This window comes from Carettochelys insculpta, chromosome 20 (genome assembly GCF_033958435.1).
Source record: "Carettochelys insculpta isolate YL-2023 chromosome 20, ASM3395843v1, whole genome shotgun sequence".
Taxonomy (NCBI): domain Eukaryota; kingdom Metazoa; phylum Chordata; order Testudines; family Carettochelyidae; genus Carettochelys; species Carettochelys insculpta.
Window position 1 is genome coordinate 26,522,345 of NC_134156.1, and position 21,454 is coordinate 26,543,798.

A 21,454-nucleotide genomic window follows, 5' to 3' on the forward strand; every position below is an offset into this window, starting at 1 on the left:
TTATTCTGTCCCTTTTTAAGAGTTTTCCTTTCGTCCTGTGAAGTTTTAGAGAAGAGGGTGGGGGAAGCTGAGCAAGTCTTTGAAGCAACATGACTTTCTATGATTAATTGCAGTGAAAAGCCTGAGCCAGGGAGACTTATTTTTGATTTATTGATGTTTCTTTGTGAGAACAAATTTATAGCAGAGGGAAGTAGCTTCTGAGAAGAATATCAAACAGTTAAAAGGTTCTAAACACTCTTTGATGTCACAGCCCTGGAGGAATGCTGGAAAGCATTGGGGGAGAGGCTCTGTTTATTTTATAAATAAAGATCAGGTACCTGCTTTTGGCACAGACTTTCAGCACAGTGCCTGATGAACTGCTCAGACAGCCATGGAATTGGACTTTAAACCTGTGCCATAGCAACCTGCTGAGGTGATGAGAGCCCACAGCTAGAGAAGTGTTTCCAGCCACTCATTCTTTCCAGAGAGCCTGGCACCTGTTTCTGACACCAGTAGAAAAAGTAGCAGTGCCTTAGCCAAGCTATTTATTATGGACTATAATCTGCAGGAGTGTGAGGAGAAGATGGGAGACACTGTTGAAGGGCAATATGCCCTACTACAGGCATTTTCTCTACAACAAAGTGTGCAATGTATCTTTTCTAATGGTATCTTAATCTTTGCAGCAGCCAGGGGCTTGCCCCCCTCAGATGAGTAAAAAAGCAGCAGCTACTGCAACAAGATGGCAAGGGGATAGAAAAGCCCCAAAAGTGACTATACCAGTAGCTAAACAAAAGGGTGCCAGTCCAGACATTCAGTGTCAGATTAACTCCCACAGCAGGATTTTCTCTTCTCAGCAGTTGATGAATCCAGTTCAGGTCTCTAAAAATCCAAAAGCTGTAAGAAGAGAGCAGCAGCTGGTTTAGCTCCCATAACACCCAGAGGCACTTCAAAACTAGTAATTAACACATCTGGGGGGGCTCCCAGTAGTCCTGTGAGGATATTACTAACAAGCCAAATATCTCCCTAAAGGAAGGGGATTAAGATGCCTCTGCTCACATCCTTATCTTGTTAGCAGGGGAAGCTGAATTACACTTTACATACCAACTGTGGCAGCACTTTCTCCACATGCTCAATATCCACCCTGTCCAGGTCTTCTGCCTGAGCCTGCCGAGCACCACGTGCTGCAGCTTCTGCAATATATGAAGACAGATATCACAAAGGTGACCGAAGTCCTGTGGCACCTTAAAGAATATTTACTTGGGTGTAAGCTTTTGTGAAGTTTTGCAGAAACTTCCTCATGCATGAGAAGTGGTTTTTTGCCAATGGAAGTTTATGCCCAAATAATTCTTTAAGGTACCACAGGACTCCTTGTGGATTTTACAGATGCAGACTAACACAGCTACCCCTCCAACACTAAGCTAATAGGGCTGAGTTTCAGGGTACAGCTACATCATAAGATAAAAGCACTCAGCTCATTGGGGGAAGTGCTTTCTCAAGAGCCTTCTTGGTTTTAGCATCCCAATCTTGTTGTAAAATGGATCTTTAATGGTATTATACAGCCACCATCTGAGAAGACAAGCCAGCTCCACTCCAGTCACCACTCTCCACTCGCACTACTAGCTTGTTGGGAGGTATACTGTAGGATAGGCCATTGTGCAGGCAGAATCGGTATAACCACCTATCACCAGGACTAGTACATCTTGACAGCACAAGCTGGTTTCCTTAGAGCAGGAGTGGGGAATCTTTTTTGCATCAAGGGCCAGTAATCAACAGAAAAAAATTAGAGGCCACACAAGTGAGATGCACCCAACCATCAGTGATAAGGCACCCAACAACCACCTCAGTCCTGCATGGAGGCTAGTGGAGAGGACAGCTTCAAGCTTTTGTACAAGTCAGATTAACTCTTCTGGAGGCCAGGCACCAGTAGATTTTTATGCCCCCCACCAAAAAGTTCTGGGATGTGCCCAGAAATGAGGGGTTCAGTGTGTGGAAGAGGGATGAAGAATGGGATGGGTAGGAGGCAAGGGTGAAGAAGCAGACTGGAGGTGGACTCTGGTTTGGAGGCAGAGTGAGGGGAGGGGAATCTAGGCAAGGGATAGGATACAGGGATGGGGTAGAGGATCTGGACAGAAGGTGGGGGTATGGTAGAGTGAGGGGAGGGGGGTCTAGGCAAGAGATGGGGTATGGGATCTGAGCAAGTGGGTGGGGGAGGGCACTCCAGCTACTGGGGGTGGGAGGGATATTGCTGGAGCCCCAGCTTTGCCCTATGGGGGTGGGGACGAGAGCTGGCTCCAGGGAAGCTGTAGGCTATAGGTACCTAATTTTGTTTTATGATATCCTGCCACAGGAGCTTGAATTTGCTTATCAGACTACCCCAAGGAGGAGCAGTTCTATGGAAGACTGCCTTTCTAGGAGGGATTTTTTTTTTTAAGCTCCATCAAAATGCAAGCAAAGTGCCCTTGCAGGAGTTACCACCTTTTTTCTAAAGGACAGCTCCTAAGCACTTACCTCGAACAAACACTTTCAGCATTTCTGCCATTAGCAGCAAAGCCTCACTACTGACTAGAGAAAGGAAAGAAGTGTTATCAGCAGATATGCTACAAAAGGAAGAAGGATGGGCATAAGATTAGGCTGTTAGCTTTGGCCTGAGTTCCAGTCCTCGTTCCACCACAAACTTCTCGGCAAATTCCTTGAGTGACTTTAAACTAGGCCAGTTTAATTCTGAGAACATCTATATATGGTGAGAATGCAGATACTGTGGCTTGCATTTTTCACCTCAGAAATCTAGGTGGGAGGGAACTGTCCAGTGTGAAAGGTGTCTGCCAGTGGAATATCTTGGGAAGTTGATGGGAGAGGTACATGAGGTAGCTAGACTGATGACCATCCATGCCCAGAAGGAATTAATTGAGAGTATTCATATGGGGACATCAAAGGCTGAGGAAACTACACAGCTACAGAGGACTGTCATGCCACCAGGGAAGGAGGATGTGACTCAGTCACTGGGAGGTGTGGCAAGGGTGCCCCCTCTGCCTTGGCTCAGGCTCCTTGCTTCTTCCCCAAACAAGTCTGTTGGCCTGGCTTGGGGAGGGGAGCCCACTGCTACTCTCTCCCCAGCTCTGGTATCAGCATTCTTTTCTTCCTCCTGATTTGCTCTTGCTACTTTTTACTTCCCTCATAGTGTGTGTCACACTCCTCTCTCTCCTCCCCTTGCTCTGTTTGCCTCCCTGCTTTTAAGTCTCCTGGCAGTTAGCTCAGCTGGACCTTTCTAACTGATTACCTGTACCACGCCCTATTGCCTCCACACGGGAGCTTAACTAACTCCTGCCTTTTCCCTAGCCCAGGCTGGGTTCTAGGCTGCCTTCCACACGGAGTCCGCAGTTCTGACCCTGTTACAGAGGACATTGGCTGTTACTTATTTCTGGCAGCAGGCACTTCTCCATCTCTTCTCACAGCCCATCTGCCATAGTGATAAAGAATGGTTATGTTGCCCTGGCAACAAGTGATGGAGAATCAACCTCAAAGGTGAAGGAAGAGAAGCCATATACCCTCAAGCGCAGAGGGATACCAGCCAGCACTCCCAGGAAAAATCCTAATGTAATGACTCCCTTCTAAAGGGGAACAGAAGCACCCATGTGTTGGCCTGAGGTGACATTGAGGAAATGTGCTACCTGTCAAGGCCCTGCAACTGAGACATTGTGGAGCAAATGCTGAGGATCATCTGGCCCTCTGCCTATTACCCCATGCTACTTATTCTTTTGGGCACTAACAATTTTGTTTGTGTTTCCTGGCTGTTTGAAATTAACTTAAATTCAAACAATCAGTTACTTGTGGGTGAGTTTGACTTCTAGGCTGATAGTTTCAATTTGAATTTCAGTTTGCTAGGCTGACTGAATTTGTTACTGATTGAGCTTAGTTACAGTGGCAGTTTGTGTGTGAGTGAGCCCCTCCCACAGTGACTCACCAGGGGTACGAGGGACCAAATGTGAGAAGACTTCAAAGTCAGAGGGTACACAACTGGCAAGGGGCTGCTAACGGGAGTTTGCCTGGGAGTAGCCCCATATATTTTTAATAGTTTTGTTTCCTGTCCTTCAAGGTGGTGCTAATATCATCTGAGGGAATTCTGTGAAGAAAGGGAAAAATAGTGACAAACCAACTGTTGTGACCTACATAGACTGTGCTTTGTCTCACTCTTGGAAGATAGAAGGGATTTTGTCTGTACCTAGTGCCAACTGGATACCATCTTGGAAGAAAAGATTAGAGGACTTGAATCAACCCTCTGGTCCATCAGAGAACATGAAGACTTCCTCAGCAGAAGGCAGCATTTAGTTCTGCAGGCACAGCAGGCTGAGCAACCAGTGAGGGCAGTAGAAACCAAGTAAGAAAATTGGAAGCATGGAACCTCTAGGAGGAGGAGAGCCAAATTCAGGTATCTCCAATTGCAGTGGAGGTAAGCAACTGCTTTCAGGCTGTATGCACAGGTGATATGGTGGAGAATGCTGTAGCAGAGACCTCTCAGAGAAGAGATCAGAATGAGACAACCCCACTGACTGGAAGGCAAGGGATGTGTAGTCTAGGGATGGCAGTTTATGACCACCACCCCCAAGAAAAGACTATGGGTGGTGGTGGTCAGGGACTCCCTCCTAAGAGGGATGGAGTCACACATCTGCTGTCCAGACCTGGAATCTAAGGATGTTTGCTGCTTACCAAGAGCTAGAATCCAGGATGTGACAGACTTGCAAAAATCATTGAATCTGTGGATTACTACCCCTTCCTACTTATCCAGGTAGGAACTCTTAATGGTCACTTGATAACGAGTAGGATATTTTCAAGTCACCCTCCTATTTGAGTCCATTGATGGCTGATCAGCACAATTCTGGAGCTGCGGGTCTTATCACAGAAGAGACAAATGTTAGTAGCTGTTGGAAGGGCGTGGGTCAATTTGACGCACTTTTCTTCTTCTCTGCCTTTTCTTGTCTGCACTGGGGTGGGACCTCTCAAATTGCACCACCCCATCATGGATTACCATTCTCCACTGGGGACAGTATTGGGCAAGTTTCTCCCAAATGTTGACACCAATGCTGCACTTTTTCATGCGTGCCTTCAGCATGTCCTTATCTTGCCTCTGCTAGCCCCTAATGCTCCTCTGTCCTTCAATTAGGAAAACAGTCTGTTCTTCATCGAGTGTCCCCGTGGGTGCTCCACAATAGGTGTCGGGCTCGCCTGGTGCCGCAGATCGGAAATCTTCCAGCAGTTTCTCCTGGATCACGCATGTGCCGGCGCGCTGCTCCCTTGCGTGTCCCTGGCCACGTGCGCGATCCAGTCCCCGCCAGTTCCTTCTCAACCGCCGTCAGCTGCAGATGGAATCCGCTCAGGCTACAGCCAGAGTCAGATTAGACAGTGTTTTTAGGTGTAGATTTTTTTTTTTTTTTGGAAAGAAACAGAGAGAGAGGACAAAGAGTATTAAAAAAAAAAAAAAAAAAAGAGAGGAGCAGAGAAGAGGAGTGGACGTGAAGGCCAGTAGGCCGCCCGCTGCCTGCAGGTGGGTGTCCGCGATTTGGGGAAACAGGCACGGACTAGGTGCTAAGTACCCTATTAACAGTACAGACTCACCGTGATGGCTTCTTCAGGCTTTAAAAAGTGAGAGTCCTGCCACGAAGCTATGCCGGCCTCCGATGGGCATAGTGAATGCATCCGATGCCTGGGGGAATCACATGTTACCCAGAAGCGTTCCCACTGTGCTAAGCTCACGGCCAGGGCCAGGAAAGACAGAGAAATGCGTCTTAAAATGCTCTTGTTTGATAAGGCCCTCCAGCCAGACGTGCCGGAGAGGCAATCAGAAGGGCCCTCTGGGTTTCACAAGAGGAAGGCAGCTTCTCTCACCCCCTCGGTGCAAAAACGGAGGAAGTTCTCCCCAGCTCGATCCCTGCCGGTGGTTTCAGTGAGCGGGACGGGCGGAGTGCACAGCCCCCAGCCGCATACTCAGGCAAGCGGCACCGCATGTCGCAGAGGTTGAGCCTCCGATTACGAAACAGCCGGCATGCGCGGTGCCTAGAGCGTCGGCAAGGCAAGCGCCAGAACCAGCGGCACCGCCACAGGCGGCACCAACCCCCACGGTACCGGGCCAACAGGCACGGAGCCTGCAGGAACCACAGCTGAGCGGGCCGAGCACGGCGCCGACAGCGGGGCCGGGATCCCCAGCGCAGGAGGGGGCGGTGCCAGCCCCACATGGGAGGGGAAAGGTGAAAGCAAAAGTCCGGCACCACAGCCCTTCTCCGGACAGGGCTGCGCTGCTGCTAGCAACAAGCCCTCCCCCTGTGCTACACACACTGCCCAGAAGGCCTGGGTCTCCTCCAGCCTATCCAGAACCACCTCCTCCGTTCCTCCAACCAATGTCACCATGGCTTGGGCCACCTTCACCCTTTCTGGGCCTGGATCCACTGGAGTACTATCACAAACCAGTGTCACTGCTATCTGTGTCATTGCGGAGGTCTCGCTCTCCCAGGCATCGGGGGTACACACCCCGAGAGTGGTCCAGGTCTCCGTCCCCGGACCTGTGCCCGTGCTGCCATGGTCGTTCTTATCATGCTGGACAGAGACACCCCAGGCCTACGCCCAGGGGCAAGTCCCCCCGGCCGTCCAATACCCCCGTGGGCACTCCCGTTCGGGGATGGAAACTCGGTTATCTCAAGGGGAGTTAATTTTAGAACCCCCAGACTTTTCTTCGCAATCCTCCGGCGAGCAGGTGTACCATCGGCCACAGAAACCTGAGAGTTCGAGGGAAGTTTACCCTAGTGGTTCCTCCTCGTCCTCTCCAGATGAGGCCATGGCCCCCGGGGATGTCACTCCCCCGGATGACCTTAAACAGTTTCAGGAGCTGTTTAAAAGGGTGGCTTTCACGCAAGGCATTCAGACGGTAGACGTGCAGGAGAATCATCACAAACTCCTGAAAAATTTGAGACCCCCGGTTTCATCCAAAATTGCTATCCCGCTGGATGAAGCCATTATGGAGTCAGCCACTACCATATGGCAGACTCCGGCCTCCGTTCCGCCTGTGAACAAGAGAGGGGATAAGAAGTACTTCGTCCCTGCAAAGGGCATGGAGTTCCTCTTCAGTCACCCACAACCGAACTCATTGGTGGTCGAATCGTCCCAGCAGAGGTCAAAGACTTCTCAGTACAAATCGGGGGGATCGGACAAAGATGCCAAGAAGTTAGAGCTGTTCAGCAGGAAGGTATATTCCTCCTCCACCCTGCTATTGAGAGTGGCAAATTATGCGGCACACCTAGCGAACCATAACTTTGATAATTACTCCAGGCTTACTTCTCTCATGGATTCACTTCCGGAAGATAAGAAGCCGGTGTTGAAGGCAATTGTGCAAGAGGGCTACGGAGCTTCAAGGACGGGAGTCCAGATCGCCCTGGATGTGGCAGATACGGCGGCACGCTCAACAGCTACAGCAGTGGTCATGCGTAGAGAATCCTGGCTCCAGACATCGGGCATCCCGAGGGATCTACAGGCGAAGATCGTGGATCTTCCCTTTGACACGCAAAAGTTGTTTGCAGACTCAACCGACTCGGTCCTCCACTCCAGTAAGGACTCGAGAGCTACACTTAGAACCCTGGGTATTTATACCCCTCCATATAGAAAGAAAAAATATTATCCTCAGCAAAGAAGCTACCCGTACCAACCACAGCATGCGCAGTATCAACGGAGCTACGACCAAGGGCGACATCAACAGCAGCAACAGTACAGAACTCCCAGGTGACGTTCCCAACAAAGCCGTACGCCCTCGGGACAGGCCCAAAGGCAACAAGTTTGATAGGCATGTCGAGGGCTGCACTATCACTCCCATCGCGCAGTGCCACTCTCATCTCATGTTCCATCATCGCCTCAGACCGTTTCAATCCCAATGGCAAAAGATCACCGCAGACAAATGGGTGCTGGAGATCATAGCCATGGGTTACGCGATCCCTTTCCAGTCGCTCCCACCGACGAAGCCTCCCTCCAGGCCCCACCTCAGGGACGCTACCCACGAGGCGAGGCTCAAACAGGAGGTGGACCACCTTTTGTTCATAGGGGCGGTGGAAAGAGTGCCAGAACAATTCCAGGGGAAGGGATTTTATTCACGCTACTTCCTCACAGAGAAGAAAACAGGAGGCTGGAGACCCATCTTATATCTTCGGGGCCTCAACTGCTACTTGCACAAGCAACGTTTTTGGATGATTACAGTCGCCTCCATACTCACGGCACTGGACGATGGAGATTGGTTTGCAGCCCTCGACTTACAAGATGCTTACTTTCATATAACGATGCACCCGGCACACAGGCGCTTCCTCCGCTTCATGGTCAGCAAGGAACACTTCCAGTACAGGGTTCTTCCGTTCAGCCACTCCTCGGCCCCCAGAGTCTTTACCAAAACCCTGGCAGTGGTGTCAGCCTACCCGCACAGACGGGGGTATTCATATTTCCATACCTGGACGACTGCCTATTGAAAGTGGCCTCGAAGGCAGAGGTCCTACGCATGATACGCGTCACAGCGGACACGTTTTCTTCGCTGGGCCTAGTCATCAACCTCGCGAAGTCAAAGACCATCCCCACACAGGACATAGAGTTCATAGGGGCATGCATAAACTCTATCACAGCAAGGGTGTACCTACCCGACGCCCGCTTTTGCGCCATCAGTTCGCTGGTGCAAGTCATTACATACAGCCCTACGGTGCCGGTCTTAACGTGCTTACAGCTGCTGGGCCATATGGCGGCAGCAACATTTGTGGTACAGAATGCCAGATTGCATATGCGAAGCCTGCAGCATTGGCTGGCGAGCGTCTACAAACCGGCATCCCACACTGTTCACAGGGTGGTGTCACCCGTGACAGAGGGGCGCAGATCCCTGGCACGGTGGGTAAACCCCAAGAACTTGCTAGCCGGGGTGCCCTTTCACCAACCACATATTTCTATTTTTCTTACTACCGACGCCTCCCACATAGGATGGGGAGTACACGTCGGCGACAAGGTGACGCAAAGGCTGTGGTCCCCTGCGGAACAGTCACTGCACATAAACATACTGGAGCTCAGAGCAGTGTTCAACGCCTGCAAGCATTTCCGAGAACACATATATGGCAAAGTAGTTGGGATCAATACAGACAATACCTCCACTATGTTTTACATAAATCGACAGGGAGGAGTCAGATCCCATGCCCTATGTGCGGAAGCAGTCCAACTGTGGAACTGGTGCATCGCCAACAACATTACGTTGAAAGCCTCATACTTGCCGGGCGCTCACAACATGAAAGCAGATCAGCCGAGCAGGCGCTTCGCACTCACGCACGAATGGCAGATCCGCTCCGATCTGCTACAACCGATCTTTCATACATGGGGTTTTCCCCAGATCGATCTGTTCGCCACACAGCACAACAAGAAGTGTCCCCAGTACTGCTCCAGGGCAGGAGTGGGGCGGGGGTCCCTGGGGGACGCATTCATGATTCCATGGAAGGGCCCCCTACTTTACGCGTTTCCCCCCACAGCGCTTAGCCACAAGGTCTTGCAGAAAGCCAGAAGGGAGAGAGCTCGCATGATACTAGTAGTCCCAACGTGGGATCGGCAGCAATGGTTTCCCTTGCTTCTGCACATGTCGGACCGCCCACTGCTCCCTCTAACGGTGGCGCTGGACCGACTCACACAAGCCCAGGGGTCCATAGTGCACCCGAACCCTCAGAGTCTGCGCCTACAAGCATGGCTAATCCATGGCTCAGCTCCTTAGAAAGTACATGCACGGAGGGAGTACAACAAGTCCTGGAAAGTAGCCAAAGGACCTCCACCAGGAAGGCTTATAAGCAGAAATGGACTCAATTCACAGCCTGGTATTCCACCAAGCAGTTAGCTCCCCTTGACGTTCCTATACCAATAATACTTGAATACTTATTGGACCTCAAGAGGGGCGGACTTTCCTTATCCTCACTAAAAGTCCACCTCGCCACTATATCAGCTTTTCGGCATACAGAGGAGGGGCCCACGGTATTTGCCCATCCTATCGTTACCAGGTTCTTGAAGGGGTTGGTAAACCTGTACCCCCCTCGGAAACTGCTTCCACCATCGTGGAACCTGGACTTGGTGCTCAGCATGCTCATGGGTCCACCTTTTGAACCATTAGCCACAGTTCCCCTACGTCTCCTTACAACAAAAACAACCTTCCTCCTTGCAATTGCATCAGCTCGCGGGGTGAGTGAGCTCGCTGCAGTTATGGCAACGCCGCCCTGCACAGTGTTCTCAAAGGAGGTGGTAACCTTACGGCTGCACCCAGCCTTTGTTCCAAAAGTTTCTTCAGAGTTCCATCTTAATTTTACCCTCGTTTTACCCGAAGCCTCACAGGTCCAGCAAGGAGGCACGCCTGCATCTCCTGGATGTGAGGAGGGCGTTGGCCTTCTACATAGACAGAACTAAGTCCTTCCGGAAAAATGGACAGGCTTCTAGTCTCTCTCGCTCCCAGGTCAAAAGGAGAAGGTCTCTCTTCACAGAGAATCTCAAAGCACATTGTGTCCTGTATAAAAATGTGCTACGAGCTTCAAAAGACTCCTTTGCTGGCCCCGCCCAGGGCTCACTCGACCAGGGCGGTGGCAGCATCAACAGCCTTCTTTAAGGGCATCGTGTTGAAGGACATCTGTAGAGCGGCGACCTGGTCATCCTATGACACCTTCGCCAAGCATTATGCCCTACATCGGGTATTCGAAGAGGATACCCGCCTCTCGACAGCGGTCCTTTCGGAGGCAAGCTGCACATAAACCAATTACTCACCTCCTTTCTTGGGTTACTGCTGGGTAGTCACCTATTGTGGAGCACCCACAGGGACACTCGATGAAGAAAGAGAAGTTACTCACCGTAGTAACGGTGGTTCTTCAAGATGTGTCCACGTGGGTGCTCCACCACCCGCCCATCCTCCCCGCTTCAGATCTCTGTCTAGTGTCTTTCAGGAGCATCCGAGGTGGTTGGTCAAGGAACTGGCAGGGACCGGATCGCGCACGTGGCCGGGGACGCACAAGGGAGCGGTGCACACCGGCGCATGTGCGATCCAGGAGAAACTGCTGGAAGATTTCCGATCTGCGGCACCGGGCGAGCCCAACACCTATTGTGGAGCACCCACGGGGACGCATCTCGAAGAACCACCATTACTACGGTGAGTAAGTTCTCTTTTTGGGAGGTGCTGATCAGAGATCTGAACCACATGACCAGTCCAACGATGATGCTGATGAATAATGGCTTCAATGCTGGTACTGTTAGGACTGTTCCAGGATGTTAGCGTTCATGCGCCTATCCTCCCCAGAGATATTTAGGATTCTCCTGAGGCAGCATTGACATTTTTCAAGTGCCTTCAAATGACACTTGTACGTTGTCCAAGTTTCCTGTGCATATAGTAGCAATGGAACAACCACTGCACAGTATACAAGGAGCTTTGTCTTTGGATAGATGACCCAGTTCTTGAAGACCCTTTGTCCAGGTGGGCAAAAGCAGATTTGCACGGCTCTGCATGGCTCAGATGATGCTGGATTTCTGCATCAATGTCGACTTTAGTGGAAAGATGACTAAGGTATGGGAAGTGCTCCACATTTTCCAGCAGTTCTCTGCTGACTTCAATGGAAATGCATGCGATTGTCCCATCAGTGAAGGTTCGTGGAGCACTTTGGTCTTTTTGATGATTAGTGTGAGGCCAAGATTCTCATAAGCTTCAGCGAAGGTGCTTAAGATGGTCAGAAGGGCTGTGGGAGAGAAAGGAAAAACCACATTGTCATCTGCATACTGGATCTCCATGATTGAGGTTGTCAATATCTTACTTTTTTAGCCTTCAGTCTCCTGAGATTGAAAAGCTTCCCATTCATTCTCCAGACAATCTTCATGCCATCTGGAATCTTGCCATCAATGAGGTGAAGGGTCATGGCGATGAAGATGCGGAACACTGATAGGAGTGAAGTAAGGCTGTGTCATTTGCCCTGTTTTGACCTCAAAGGGGTCGCTTTGGGATTTGTTATTGCTCAATACTGTGGCAGTCGTGTTGTCATGGAGCAGCCTCAAAATGCTAATGAATTTTTTGGGGCAGCCAGTCCCTGAGAGGATCATCCACACAGGACTACAACTGAGACGAATGCTTTGGTCACTTTGAGGATGGTCATATATAAGGCTTGATTGTGTTCACAATATTTTCTTGCATTTGCCAGGTAGTCAAGACCATATCTGCTGTTCCTCAGAATGGCCAGACGCCACACTGGTATTATGGGAAAATTTCTTCAGAGAATGAGAGGAGTCTCTTTGTGAGGAGTCAAGCTAAGATTTTCCCTGCGGTTCCCAGGAGGGAGAGGTCACGATAGTTTCCACAGTCCAACTTGGAACAGTTAATCCTTGGTTAATGGAGTCAAATTTGCAAATAAATTGCAACTCAGAGATTTGTAATGTACAGAATGTACAGAAGCCCGTCGGTGAACACTTCAATCTACCTGGACGCTCAGTGGCAAATTTAAGTGTGACAGTCCTGAAACAAAAACATTTCAAAAATCAAATGGAGAGAGAAACCTGAGCTGCAATTTATTTGCAAATTTGACTCCATTAACCAAGGGCTAAACAGAGACTGGGAGTGGCTCGCAGCTTACAAAAACAGCTTCTCTGCTCTGAGTGTTAATAGCTCCCTATTAGACTCTGACAAAGGCTCACATCCCCCTGTCTGATCTAATTTGTTTTTTCCTCTTTTGATAAGTACTATTGATACAGGGCCATTTCCACCTTGCTGAATAGACCTTGTCAGCTCTGGCTCTCCCTTTTACTGGGACCCCACTCTTTAAATACCTCTCTGAAACCACCCCCCCACTCATGCAGCTGATGAAGCGGGACTTTGCCCACGAAAGCTTATGCTCCAAAATATGTTAGTCTATAAGGTGCCCCAAGACTTGTTGTTCAGATAGAGACAGTTGAATCATAGAAGTAAATGCATTGCTGTGCAGGTGGTGTCAGAGGGATTTGGTTTCTTTAAGCATGGGATTCTGTTTTGGGAACAAGGATTGCTAGGAAAAGATAGGATCCACCTAACAAAGGCTACGTCTACACGTGCCCCAAACTTCGAAATGGCCATGCAAATGGCCATTTCGAAGTTTACTAATGAAGCGCTGAAATGCATATTCAGCGCTTCATCAGCATGCGGGCGGCAGCGGCGCTTCGAAATTGACGAGCCTTGCCGCCGCGCGGCGCGTCCAGACGGGGCTCCTTTTCGAAAGGACGCCACCTTCTTCGAAGTCCCCTTATTCCCATGAGCTCACGGGAATAAGGGGACTTCGAAGTAGGTGGCGTGCTTTCGAAAAGGAGCCCCGTCTGGACGCGCCGCGCGGCGGCAAGGCGCGTCAATTTCGAAGCGCCGCTGCCGCCCGCATGCTGATGAAGCGCTGAATATGCATTTCAGCGCTTCATTAGTAAACTTCGAAATGGCCATTTGCATGGCCATTTCGAAGTTTGGGGCACATGTAGACACAGCCAAAGAGAGGAAAAGCATCTTGGTGGACAGGATTGCAAACCTAGTGAGGAGGGCTTTAACCTAGGTTGGTCAGGGGATGGTGACACAAGCCTTGAGGTAAGTGGGGAAGGAGGAAAGAACAAAGGAGAACTCCCAGTCTGAAAGAAGAAAGTAGGCCAATCAGCAAATTATCGAAGGTGTTTGTATGCAAATGCAAGAAGCCTGGGAAACAAAGAAGAAAAATAGAGGCTCTGACACAATCAAAGTAGTATGAGGTGATTGGAATAACAGAGACTTGGAGGGATGACTCATGTGTCTGGAGAAGTGTCATGGAAGGGTATAAACTGTTCAGGAAGGACAGGCAGGGAGAAAAGGAGGAGGAGTTGCACTCTGTGGGAGAGCAGTATGATTGCTCAGAGCTCCAGGAGGGAGAAAAGGCAGTTGAGTCTTTGGGTTAAGCTGACAAGCAGAAGCATAGAAGTGATATTGTGGCTGTTGTCTGCTACAGACCAGCAGATCAGGTAGATGAGATAGATGAGGATTTCTTCAGACAACTAAGAGAAGCTTCCAAATCACAGGAGACTTTAATTAGCTAAACATTTGTTGGTAGACCAATACAGCAGCCCACAGACAATCCAGGAAAGTTGTCAAGAATGTTGGGGAGAACTACCTGGCACAAGTGCTGAAGGAAGCGACCAGGGGCTGTGCGCAGCTTGACCTGCTGCTCACAAACAGGGAAGAACTAATAGAAGAAAAAGAAGTGGGTGGCAACCTGGGCTGCAACAATGATGAGACGGTAGATTTCAGTATTCTGACAAAAGGAGAAAGGTGAGCAGTAAAATGCAGACTCTTGATTTCAGAAGAGCAGACTTCCACTCCCTCAGAGAACTGATGGGTTGCTCCCCTGGGAAGCTAATATGATGGGGAAAGAAGTTAGAGAACTGGCAGTATTTTAAAGAAGCCTTATTGAAGGCAGAGGAACAAACAATCCTGATGCGCAGTAAGAAAAGCAAATACGGTAGGCAACCAGCTTGGCATACCAGGGAAATCCTTTGGTGAGCTTAAACTCAGAAAGGATGTGTATAAGAAGTAGAAACTTGGTCAGATGACTGAGGAGTATAAATATATTATTCAAGAATGCCAGGGAGTAATCAGAAAAACAAAAGCACAATTGAAACTGCAGCTAGCAAGGAATGTGAAGGGGAGCAAGAAGGGTTTCTACATGCATGTTAACAATGAGGATAATCAGGGAGGGTGTGTGGCCGTTACTGGATGAGGGAGGTAACCTGGTGACAGATGAAGTGCAAAAGGCTAAAGTACTCAGTGCTTTTTTTGCCTTAGTTTTCAGGGACAAGGTCAGCTCCCAGACTACTGCACTAGGCAATGCAGTATGAGAAGGAGGTGGACAGACCTCAGTGGGGAAAGAACCGGTCAAGAGCTATTTAGAAAAGCTAGATGCACATAAATCCATGGGTCTGGATTTAATGCATTCAAGGCTACTGAAGGAATTGACAGATGTCATTGCAGAGCATTTGGCTATTATCTTTGAAAAGTTGTAGAGATTGGGAGAGATCCTGGATAACTGGGAAAAGGCAAATGTAGTGCCCATCTTTAAAAAAAGGAAAGGAGGACAATTCAGGGAACTATAAACCAGTCAGCCTTACCTCAGTCCCTGGAAAAATCATGGAGGGGTCCCTGCAGGAATCTATTTTGAAGCACTTGGAAGAGGGGAAAGTGATCAAGAGTAGTCAGCACAGTGTCACCATGGGCAAGTTTTGGCTGACCAACCTGATTAGCGTCTATGACGAGGTAGCTGGCTCTGTGGACATGGGGAAGTCAATGGATGTGATATACTTTGACTTTAACAAAGCTTTTGGTAATCTCCCACAACATTGTTGCCCATAAGTTAAGGAAGTGTGGATTGGATACATGGACTGTAAAATGAACAGAAAGCTGGCTAGATGGTCTGGCCCAACAGATAGTGATAAATGGCTCAGTGTCTGATTGGCAGTCAGTTTCAGGTGGAGTGCCCCAAGGACTGGTTCTAGGCCCATTATTGTTAAACATCTGTATTAATTACCTGGATGAGGAGATGGATTGCAGCCTCAGCAAATCTGAGGATGATGCTAAGCTAGGGGAGAGGTAGGTACGTTGGATAGGGACATGGTCCAGAGTGACTTAGGCAAATTGGAGGATTGGGCCAAAAGAAATCTGATGAGGTCCAACAAGAAGTGCAGAGTCCTGCACTGGGGACTGACTGGCTAAATAACGGGGCAGCAGAAAAGGACCTAGGGATTATAGTGGATGAGAGGCTAGATATGAATCAACAGGGTGCCCTTGTAGCCAAGAAGGCTGAAGACATATTGGGGTGTATTAAGAGAAGCATTTCCAGCAGATTTAGAGAAGTTATTATTCCCCTCTATTTGGCACTGGTGAGGCCTCATCTAAAGTACTGCATCCAGTTCTGGGCCCCCCCAGTATTGAAAGGATGAGGATACATTGGGGTGGGTTCAGGACAATGAAAATAATTAGGGGCTAGATCACATGACCTCTAAGGAGAGGCTCGGATCTAGGCTGATAGTTTGCAGAAAAGAAGAGTGAGGGGCAATTTGAAAGCAGCCTTCAGCTTCCTGAAAGGGGGCCTCTAAAGAGGATGGAGAGAAGCTGTTCTCAGTAGTGATGGATGACAGAACAAAGAGTAATGGTCTGAAGTTACAGAGGGCGAGGTGTAGGATATTAGGAAGAACTATTTCACCAGGAGGGTGGTGAAGCACTGAAATGCTTTACCTGCAGAGATGGTGGAATCTGCACCTCTAGAATTTTTTAAGTCCTGGCTTGTGAAATCCTGGCTGGGATGATTTAATTAGAGTTGGTCCTGTTTTAGTAAGGGGGCCGGACTGGATGACTACCTAAGGTCTCTTCCAGCCCTATGATTCTATGTTTCTGTGAATGTATGAATGCTGTACGTGCGAAATTTTGCGCAATGGTGTCTTGACAGAATCCTTCAGCATTCTCTCAGAAGTGCGACAAGGGTGCCTATTGTCACCTTTCTTCTTGATCACAGTGGACTTGATTATGAGCAGGACAACAGATGGCTGTCAACAGGCCATTCAGTGGACACTTTTCAAACAGCTAGAGGACGCTGATTATGCTGATGATGTCGCCCTCCTTTCACACCAACATCAAAGGATGGCAGAAAAGGTCACAATGCTAGACAAAACTGCCTCAATGACTGGACTGAATATTAACAAGGGAGGGACCAAGACAATGAGGATGAACCAGTCCAACACCACTAGCACACTGGGAGGGGATGACCTGGAAGATGTGGAGCATTTCACCTACTTGGGGAGTATTACGGGCAAAGACGGAGGAACAGACAAGGGTATCAGAGCCAGGATAGGGAAAGCAACATCTGCATTTAAGACTCTTTATCCCATATGGAGATCACAAAATCTGTGAAGAGTAAACTGCATATCTTGAAAACAAATGTGAAGTGTGTTCTTGTATGAATGCAAGACCAGATGTACTAAAAAGTCTTAAAATCACAAGCTACAGAGATTCATAAACAGATGCTTGAGGTACACCCTGTGCATCAAATGGCAAGAATGTGTCACAAATGAGGAGCTTTGGAACAGAACAAAAGAAGAACCACTTGACATTAAAATCAAGAGAAGAAAGTGGGGATGTCTAGGCCACACACTCAGAAAACCATCATCCAGTATAGTCAGTCAGGCTTTCACATGAAACCCACAAGGAAAACACAGAGAGGAAGATCTTGGATAATGTGGAAAAAATCTACTGAGATTGAAGGACAACTGGGGTACTTCTGGAGTCAGCTAGAAGTTTTGTCTCAAGACAGAATGAAGTGGAGGAGACTTGTAGATGACCGATGCTCCTCTTGAAGTACAAGAGTTGAAGTCAAATAAGTAATGTTAACTTCAGTCCTGGAAAAATAATGGAGCAAATAATCAAATTGCAAACCCCTAAAATGCTAATGAGGAATAGAATGCATATATCAAGAACAAATTATGTCCAACCAACCTGAAAGCTTTCTTTGACAGGGCAGTAAGCCTTGTGGAAGGGATGTGTGTGATGGGTGTGGTATCACTTTTTTAATACCTGTGGTTTTGATACTGTCTCGTGATCTCAAACTAGAGAAAACAATGGACTAATAACAACCTAAATTGAGTGTCTATAAGGTGAGTGTATAACTGGTTGGAAAATCATTTGCACTATAATTATCAGTTGTTCCTTCAAGCTGGATGGGCATATTGAGTTGGGTCAAGTAAGGGATCAGTTCTGTTCAGTATTTTCATCATTTAGATGATATAGACAGTACACTTATAAAGCTTGTGGAGAAACCAAGCTGAGAGAGGTGCTAGTGCTTTGGAGGACAGGATTAAAATTCAAAATAAGATGGACAACTGGAGAAATGGTCTGAAGAAAACAGGATTCAATTCAATAAAGAAAAATGTGAAGATTTCCAGTTAGGAAGAAAAAAAATCACTTATGCATATAAAATGGCAAATGACTACCTAGGAAGGAGTACTGTGGAAAGACATCTGGGCATCACAGTGGATCCACAAGCTAAATATGATTAATGCTGTTGCAAAAATAAATAAATAAATAAATAGGCAATGGTTCGATTATTCTGGACTGTATTAACAGGTACCTTGTAAGCAAGACATAAGTAATGTTTCTGCTCTAATCTGTGCTGATTAAAACTCAACTGGAATTTTGTATCCATTTCCGAACACATTTCAATAAAGATGTAGCCAGTGTCCAGAGAAAAGTGAGCACACTGATTAGAGATCTAAACCTAAAAGAAAAGATTGAAAAAATTGGGTTAGGTTAGTTTGGAGGAAAGAGAAACACCTGTCAAGAATGTTCTAAATAATACTTAATCCTGCCACAAGTTCAGGGAACTGGACTAGATCATCTTTAGAGGTACCTTCAGAGTCCATGATTCTACAGGTTTAATTCAGTTCAACTAATCCACTTTAAAATTCACAACTTTCATTAGTCATTCTGAATTATCCTTAATGTTCCCAGGTAGACAAACCCTTAATCTCTTTGGGTCTTAAGTCTTTATTTGCATAATTGGGAGTAATAGCACCTTCCTACCTTGAGGATAAATACAGTAAAGATTCTATGGCAATAAGGGCCAGAGTAGTGCCTCAGACATTATGTAAATCCAAGGAACGAGAATTTGTCCACATATACAGAGAACCAACACATACAGGGTGGCTTTTTGGTTACCTATGCTATTCTTGAATTTCAAAATAGCTCTGTGTGGCTCAAAACATTGCCTCTCTCACCCACAAAAGATGGGCTAATAAAAGATATCACCTTACCACTCTGTGTGTTTAATACCCCAGAAATAAGAAAACTATAACTCCAGAAAACTACAGTACATGCTACAGGGAGTCTGTTTATAGAGCAGAACTACTTACCTCGAGTTTTGTCATCTTTGAAGTGGAGATGAAGTATTTTGTTCACAGTCTCCTGCATGCAAAAGGAACATGATATACAACTGGTGAGAAACAAGTTAAGTTCCTTCTCCTACCTTTCCTGGTTATAAACTGTAAAAACAGTTATGTCCTCCCTGTCCGACAGCTGGAGGAAATGCCCCAGCCTCTTCTGAGGTAGCATGTCTCTCAGCAGTTTTCCCCCACTCCTTTGTCTTGTCTACTGCTTAGGCTGTAAGTTCTTTGGAGCAGAGATTGTCTAATAGTAATAATAATCTGTGTAATACCAAGCACAAAGGATCCAGGCCTTGGCTGGTTCTACAATACAAATAAACCAGTATTTAAATCCCTTATTCCTACAGTTTTTGGGGAGAGATTTTTTTTTTTGGTCCAAGCACTTTCTTCAATCCATCAGCAGGGAGGCATAAGGGGATTTTGAAATGTGCGGGGTCCTTTCAAAAAGGACCCCTGTGTAGCCACGCTAAGCCACATGCATTGGAAAGCAGCTGGCTGCATGTTAATGAGGTGCTGAATATTCTATTCAACACCTCATTCGTAGTCTTTGCTTTGGCCATTAGCATGGCCATTTCGAAGTTTTGACCAAGTGTGGACACAGCCTGAATGCTGCCATTCTCAACTTCCAATAAGAAGCTGTGGTTTGTGTTTCTATCTTAATAAAATCGTACATTTTTCCCTCTTTATCAGTAGTGCAGACTGCTGGGGGTGGGGGAAGGAAACACTTCTACACTTTTCAGTGAGTCACTTAAGTCAACCTCAGCTTCTCACTACTGTCACAGTTGGGCTGCACCCACTGAAGGGAATTTAGCAACTCCAGTGCAACCTTCTTGGTTGGGTTTAAGGTAAATCCTAGAAGTTGTACAGTCTAAACTTAGCGATAGACTGCAGTTACCCATGTCCCTCAAGCTATCCCTGCTCTGTTAGGCTATGCTTTTGGAGATCAGCTGGGACTGAACACACCTGGCATCAAATCTTAGGCAATAACTGGATACAAGGTATCTTATCAGATAACCAGTTTTCAGAATAAAGTTTAGGGAAGCAAGGAGTTGATGAGGTAGAGGCAGAGACATGGAAGAAAATTTGCATATCACTCACAGAAACATATTAAACAAGATTGCACTCAGGAGTGCACTGATCAAAGGCAGCAAGAAGGAAGGATCGTGGGAGGAGGACCGTCAAGGGCGCTGAAAAGTCAGCGGGAAAGTCAAAACAAAACCAAAGGTGCCACACGAGAAGCTCCACGTGGATGCTCAAGAGCCTGGGGCTGCCCTAGTTAGCAGCTCTGACCGGCCAAGACGTCTTTGCCAAGAGCACCCCAGTGAGAAGCGGCTCTTCTGCCAGGCAGCGATGGGCAGAGGGGGGAAGCCAGGGACCTGCGGCCCGCAGGAAAGGAGCACGGAACGGAGCTGGGCGTGGGAGCGCCTCACAGCCAGGCGGCCGGAGGACGGCAGGCCGCGCTCAGGGGGCGCGCAGCGCGGGTGGCCGTCGGCAGCGCGGCTCAAGCAGGCGGGGCCGGGCCAGGCTACCCAGGAAGGGGACAGAGCTTCCCAGAGCGGCGCCGGGCCGGCGGTTAGCGCGGGACGCCCCGTGCAGCCCTGAGGCAGCCGCCCTGCCGCACCTTCCTGAAGCCGCTCGCGTTCTCTTCCCGCTTCTCCATCCTGGCGCGACCCCGCGCGCCGCTCGGTCACCCCCACCGAAGGGCGGGGCCTAGATTTGCGAGTCCCGTCATGAAAGCCGCGGTCCCATGGTTACCGGAACTCGGAAGTGGGTCACAGACGCTTGCGGGGTCACTGTGCGGTGGTTCCGTTCCCCCGACCCCCGTCCCTCCTCTGCGGTGCATGCTGGGACCTGTAGTTCGCGCAGCGTTCCTCGGGTAACTAGCCGGCTTCGGCCTCGGTCGCAGCCGCAGGGCGGGAGCGGGAGCGGGAGGGGGATGGGAGATTGTTCGTGCTCCCACTGTGCGCCTGCTTCTAGCGGGGCGGGCGCCGGCACCGAGCGCCTCCTGTCCTCACCCCTCAGGGTAAGCCGCGGGAGTCCGAGGTCGGCGAGCTGCCGGTGTTGGGGGGGCGCGGGCCGGGCTTGCGGAGCCGGGCGGGCGTGTGTCCGGCTGCTTTCCTTGGCTCCGGCGCGCGCCGCGGGCTCGGCGTAGATCGACTTACGTGCCTGGCAGAGCGGTGACCGCCCTGGCGCGGGCGCAGCTAGTCAGCGGCACTGGTAACGCACCTCAGAGCTGTGGTTTCGTGCTCTGCGAACGCAGGCAGGCCTCGTCTACACACGCTCCGGCCGTGCCGCTTTCACCCTGCGGGGCTGTTCGAGTGACACTGGCTGCAGCGCGGCTGCACTGGTGCGAGTCAGTGTGCGCATCCCAATGCACTTCACTCAGATCTGGGACAGGAGAGCAAACTAAGAATATTATGAACCTGTGTAACCTTAAGCCTGCACCCACATTCGGGCTGTCACCAGCTTAACTATTTCAGAAAAGAACAATGAGCTCCGGCTGTGC

At 48.9% G+C, this 21,454-nt stretch overlaps 2 protein-coding genes across 5 annotated transcripts in view; one reads left to right on the plus strand and one right to left on the minus strand.

Annotated features, from left to right (window-relative positions):
- Nucleotides 1-125: 125 nt before the first annotated feature.
- On the minus strand, nucleotides 126-20,724 carry CENPX (centromere protein X). The gene is made up of 5 exons (XM_075014274.1): nucleotides 20,570-20,724; nucleotides 18,919-18,970; nucleotides 2,488-2,541; nucleotides 1,081-1,169; nucleotides 126-873 (listed from the first exon to the last, which is right to left on the minus strand). The coding sequence occupies exons 1-5, from the start codon at nucleotides 20,606-20,608 to the stop codon at nucleotides 859-861; spliced, it is 249 nt and encodes an 82-aa protein (XP_074870375.1). The 5' UTR covers nucleotides 20,609-20,724; the 3' UTR covers nucleotides 126-858.
- An 83-nt stretch (nucleotides 20,725-20,807) lies between these two features.
- The window catches only part of LRRC45 (leucine rich repeat containing 45), a 30,672-nt gene continuing 30,025 nt past the window's right edge, over nucleotides 20,808-21,454 (plus strand). For 2 of the 4 annotated variants that reach the window (XM_075014269.1, XM_075014267.1), the window contains exon 1: nucleotides 20,850-20,971. The gene's annotated coding sequence lies outside the window, so the exon portion shown is untranslated. Of the gene's footprint in view, nucleotides 20,825-20,848; nucleotides 20,972-21,454 lie in introns of those variants that run through there. The other 2 variants (XM_075014271.1, XM_075014272.1) reach the window with 2 other exon arrangements.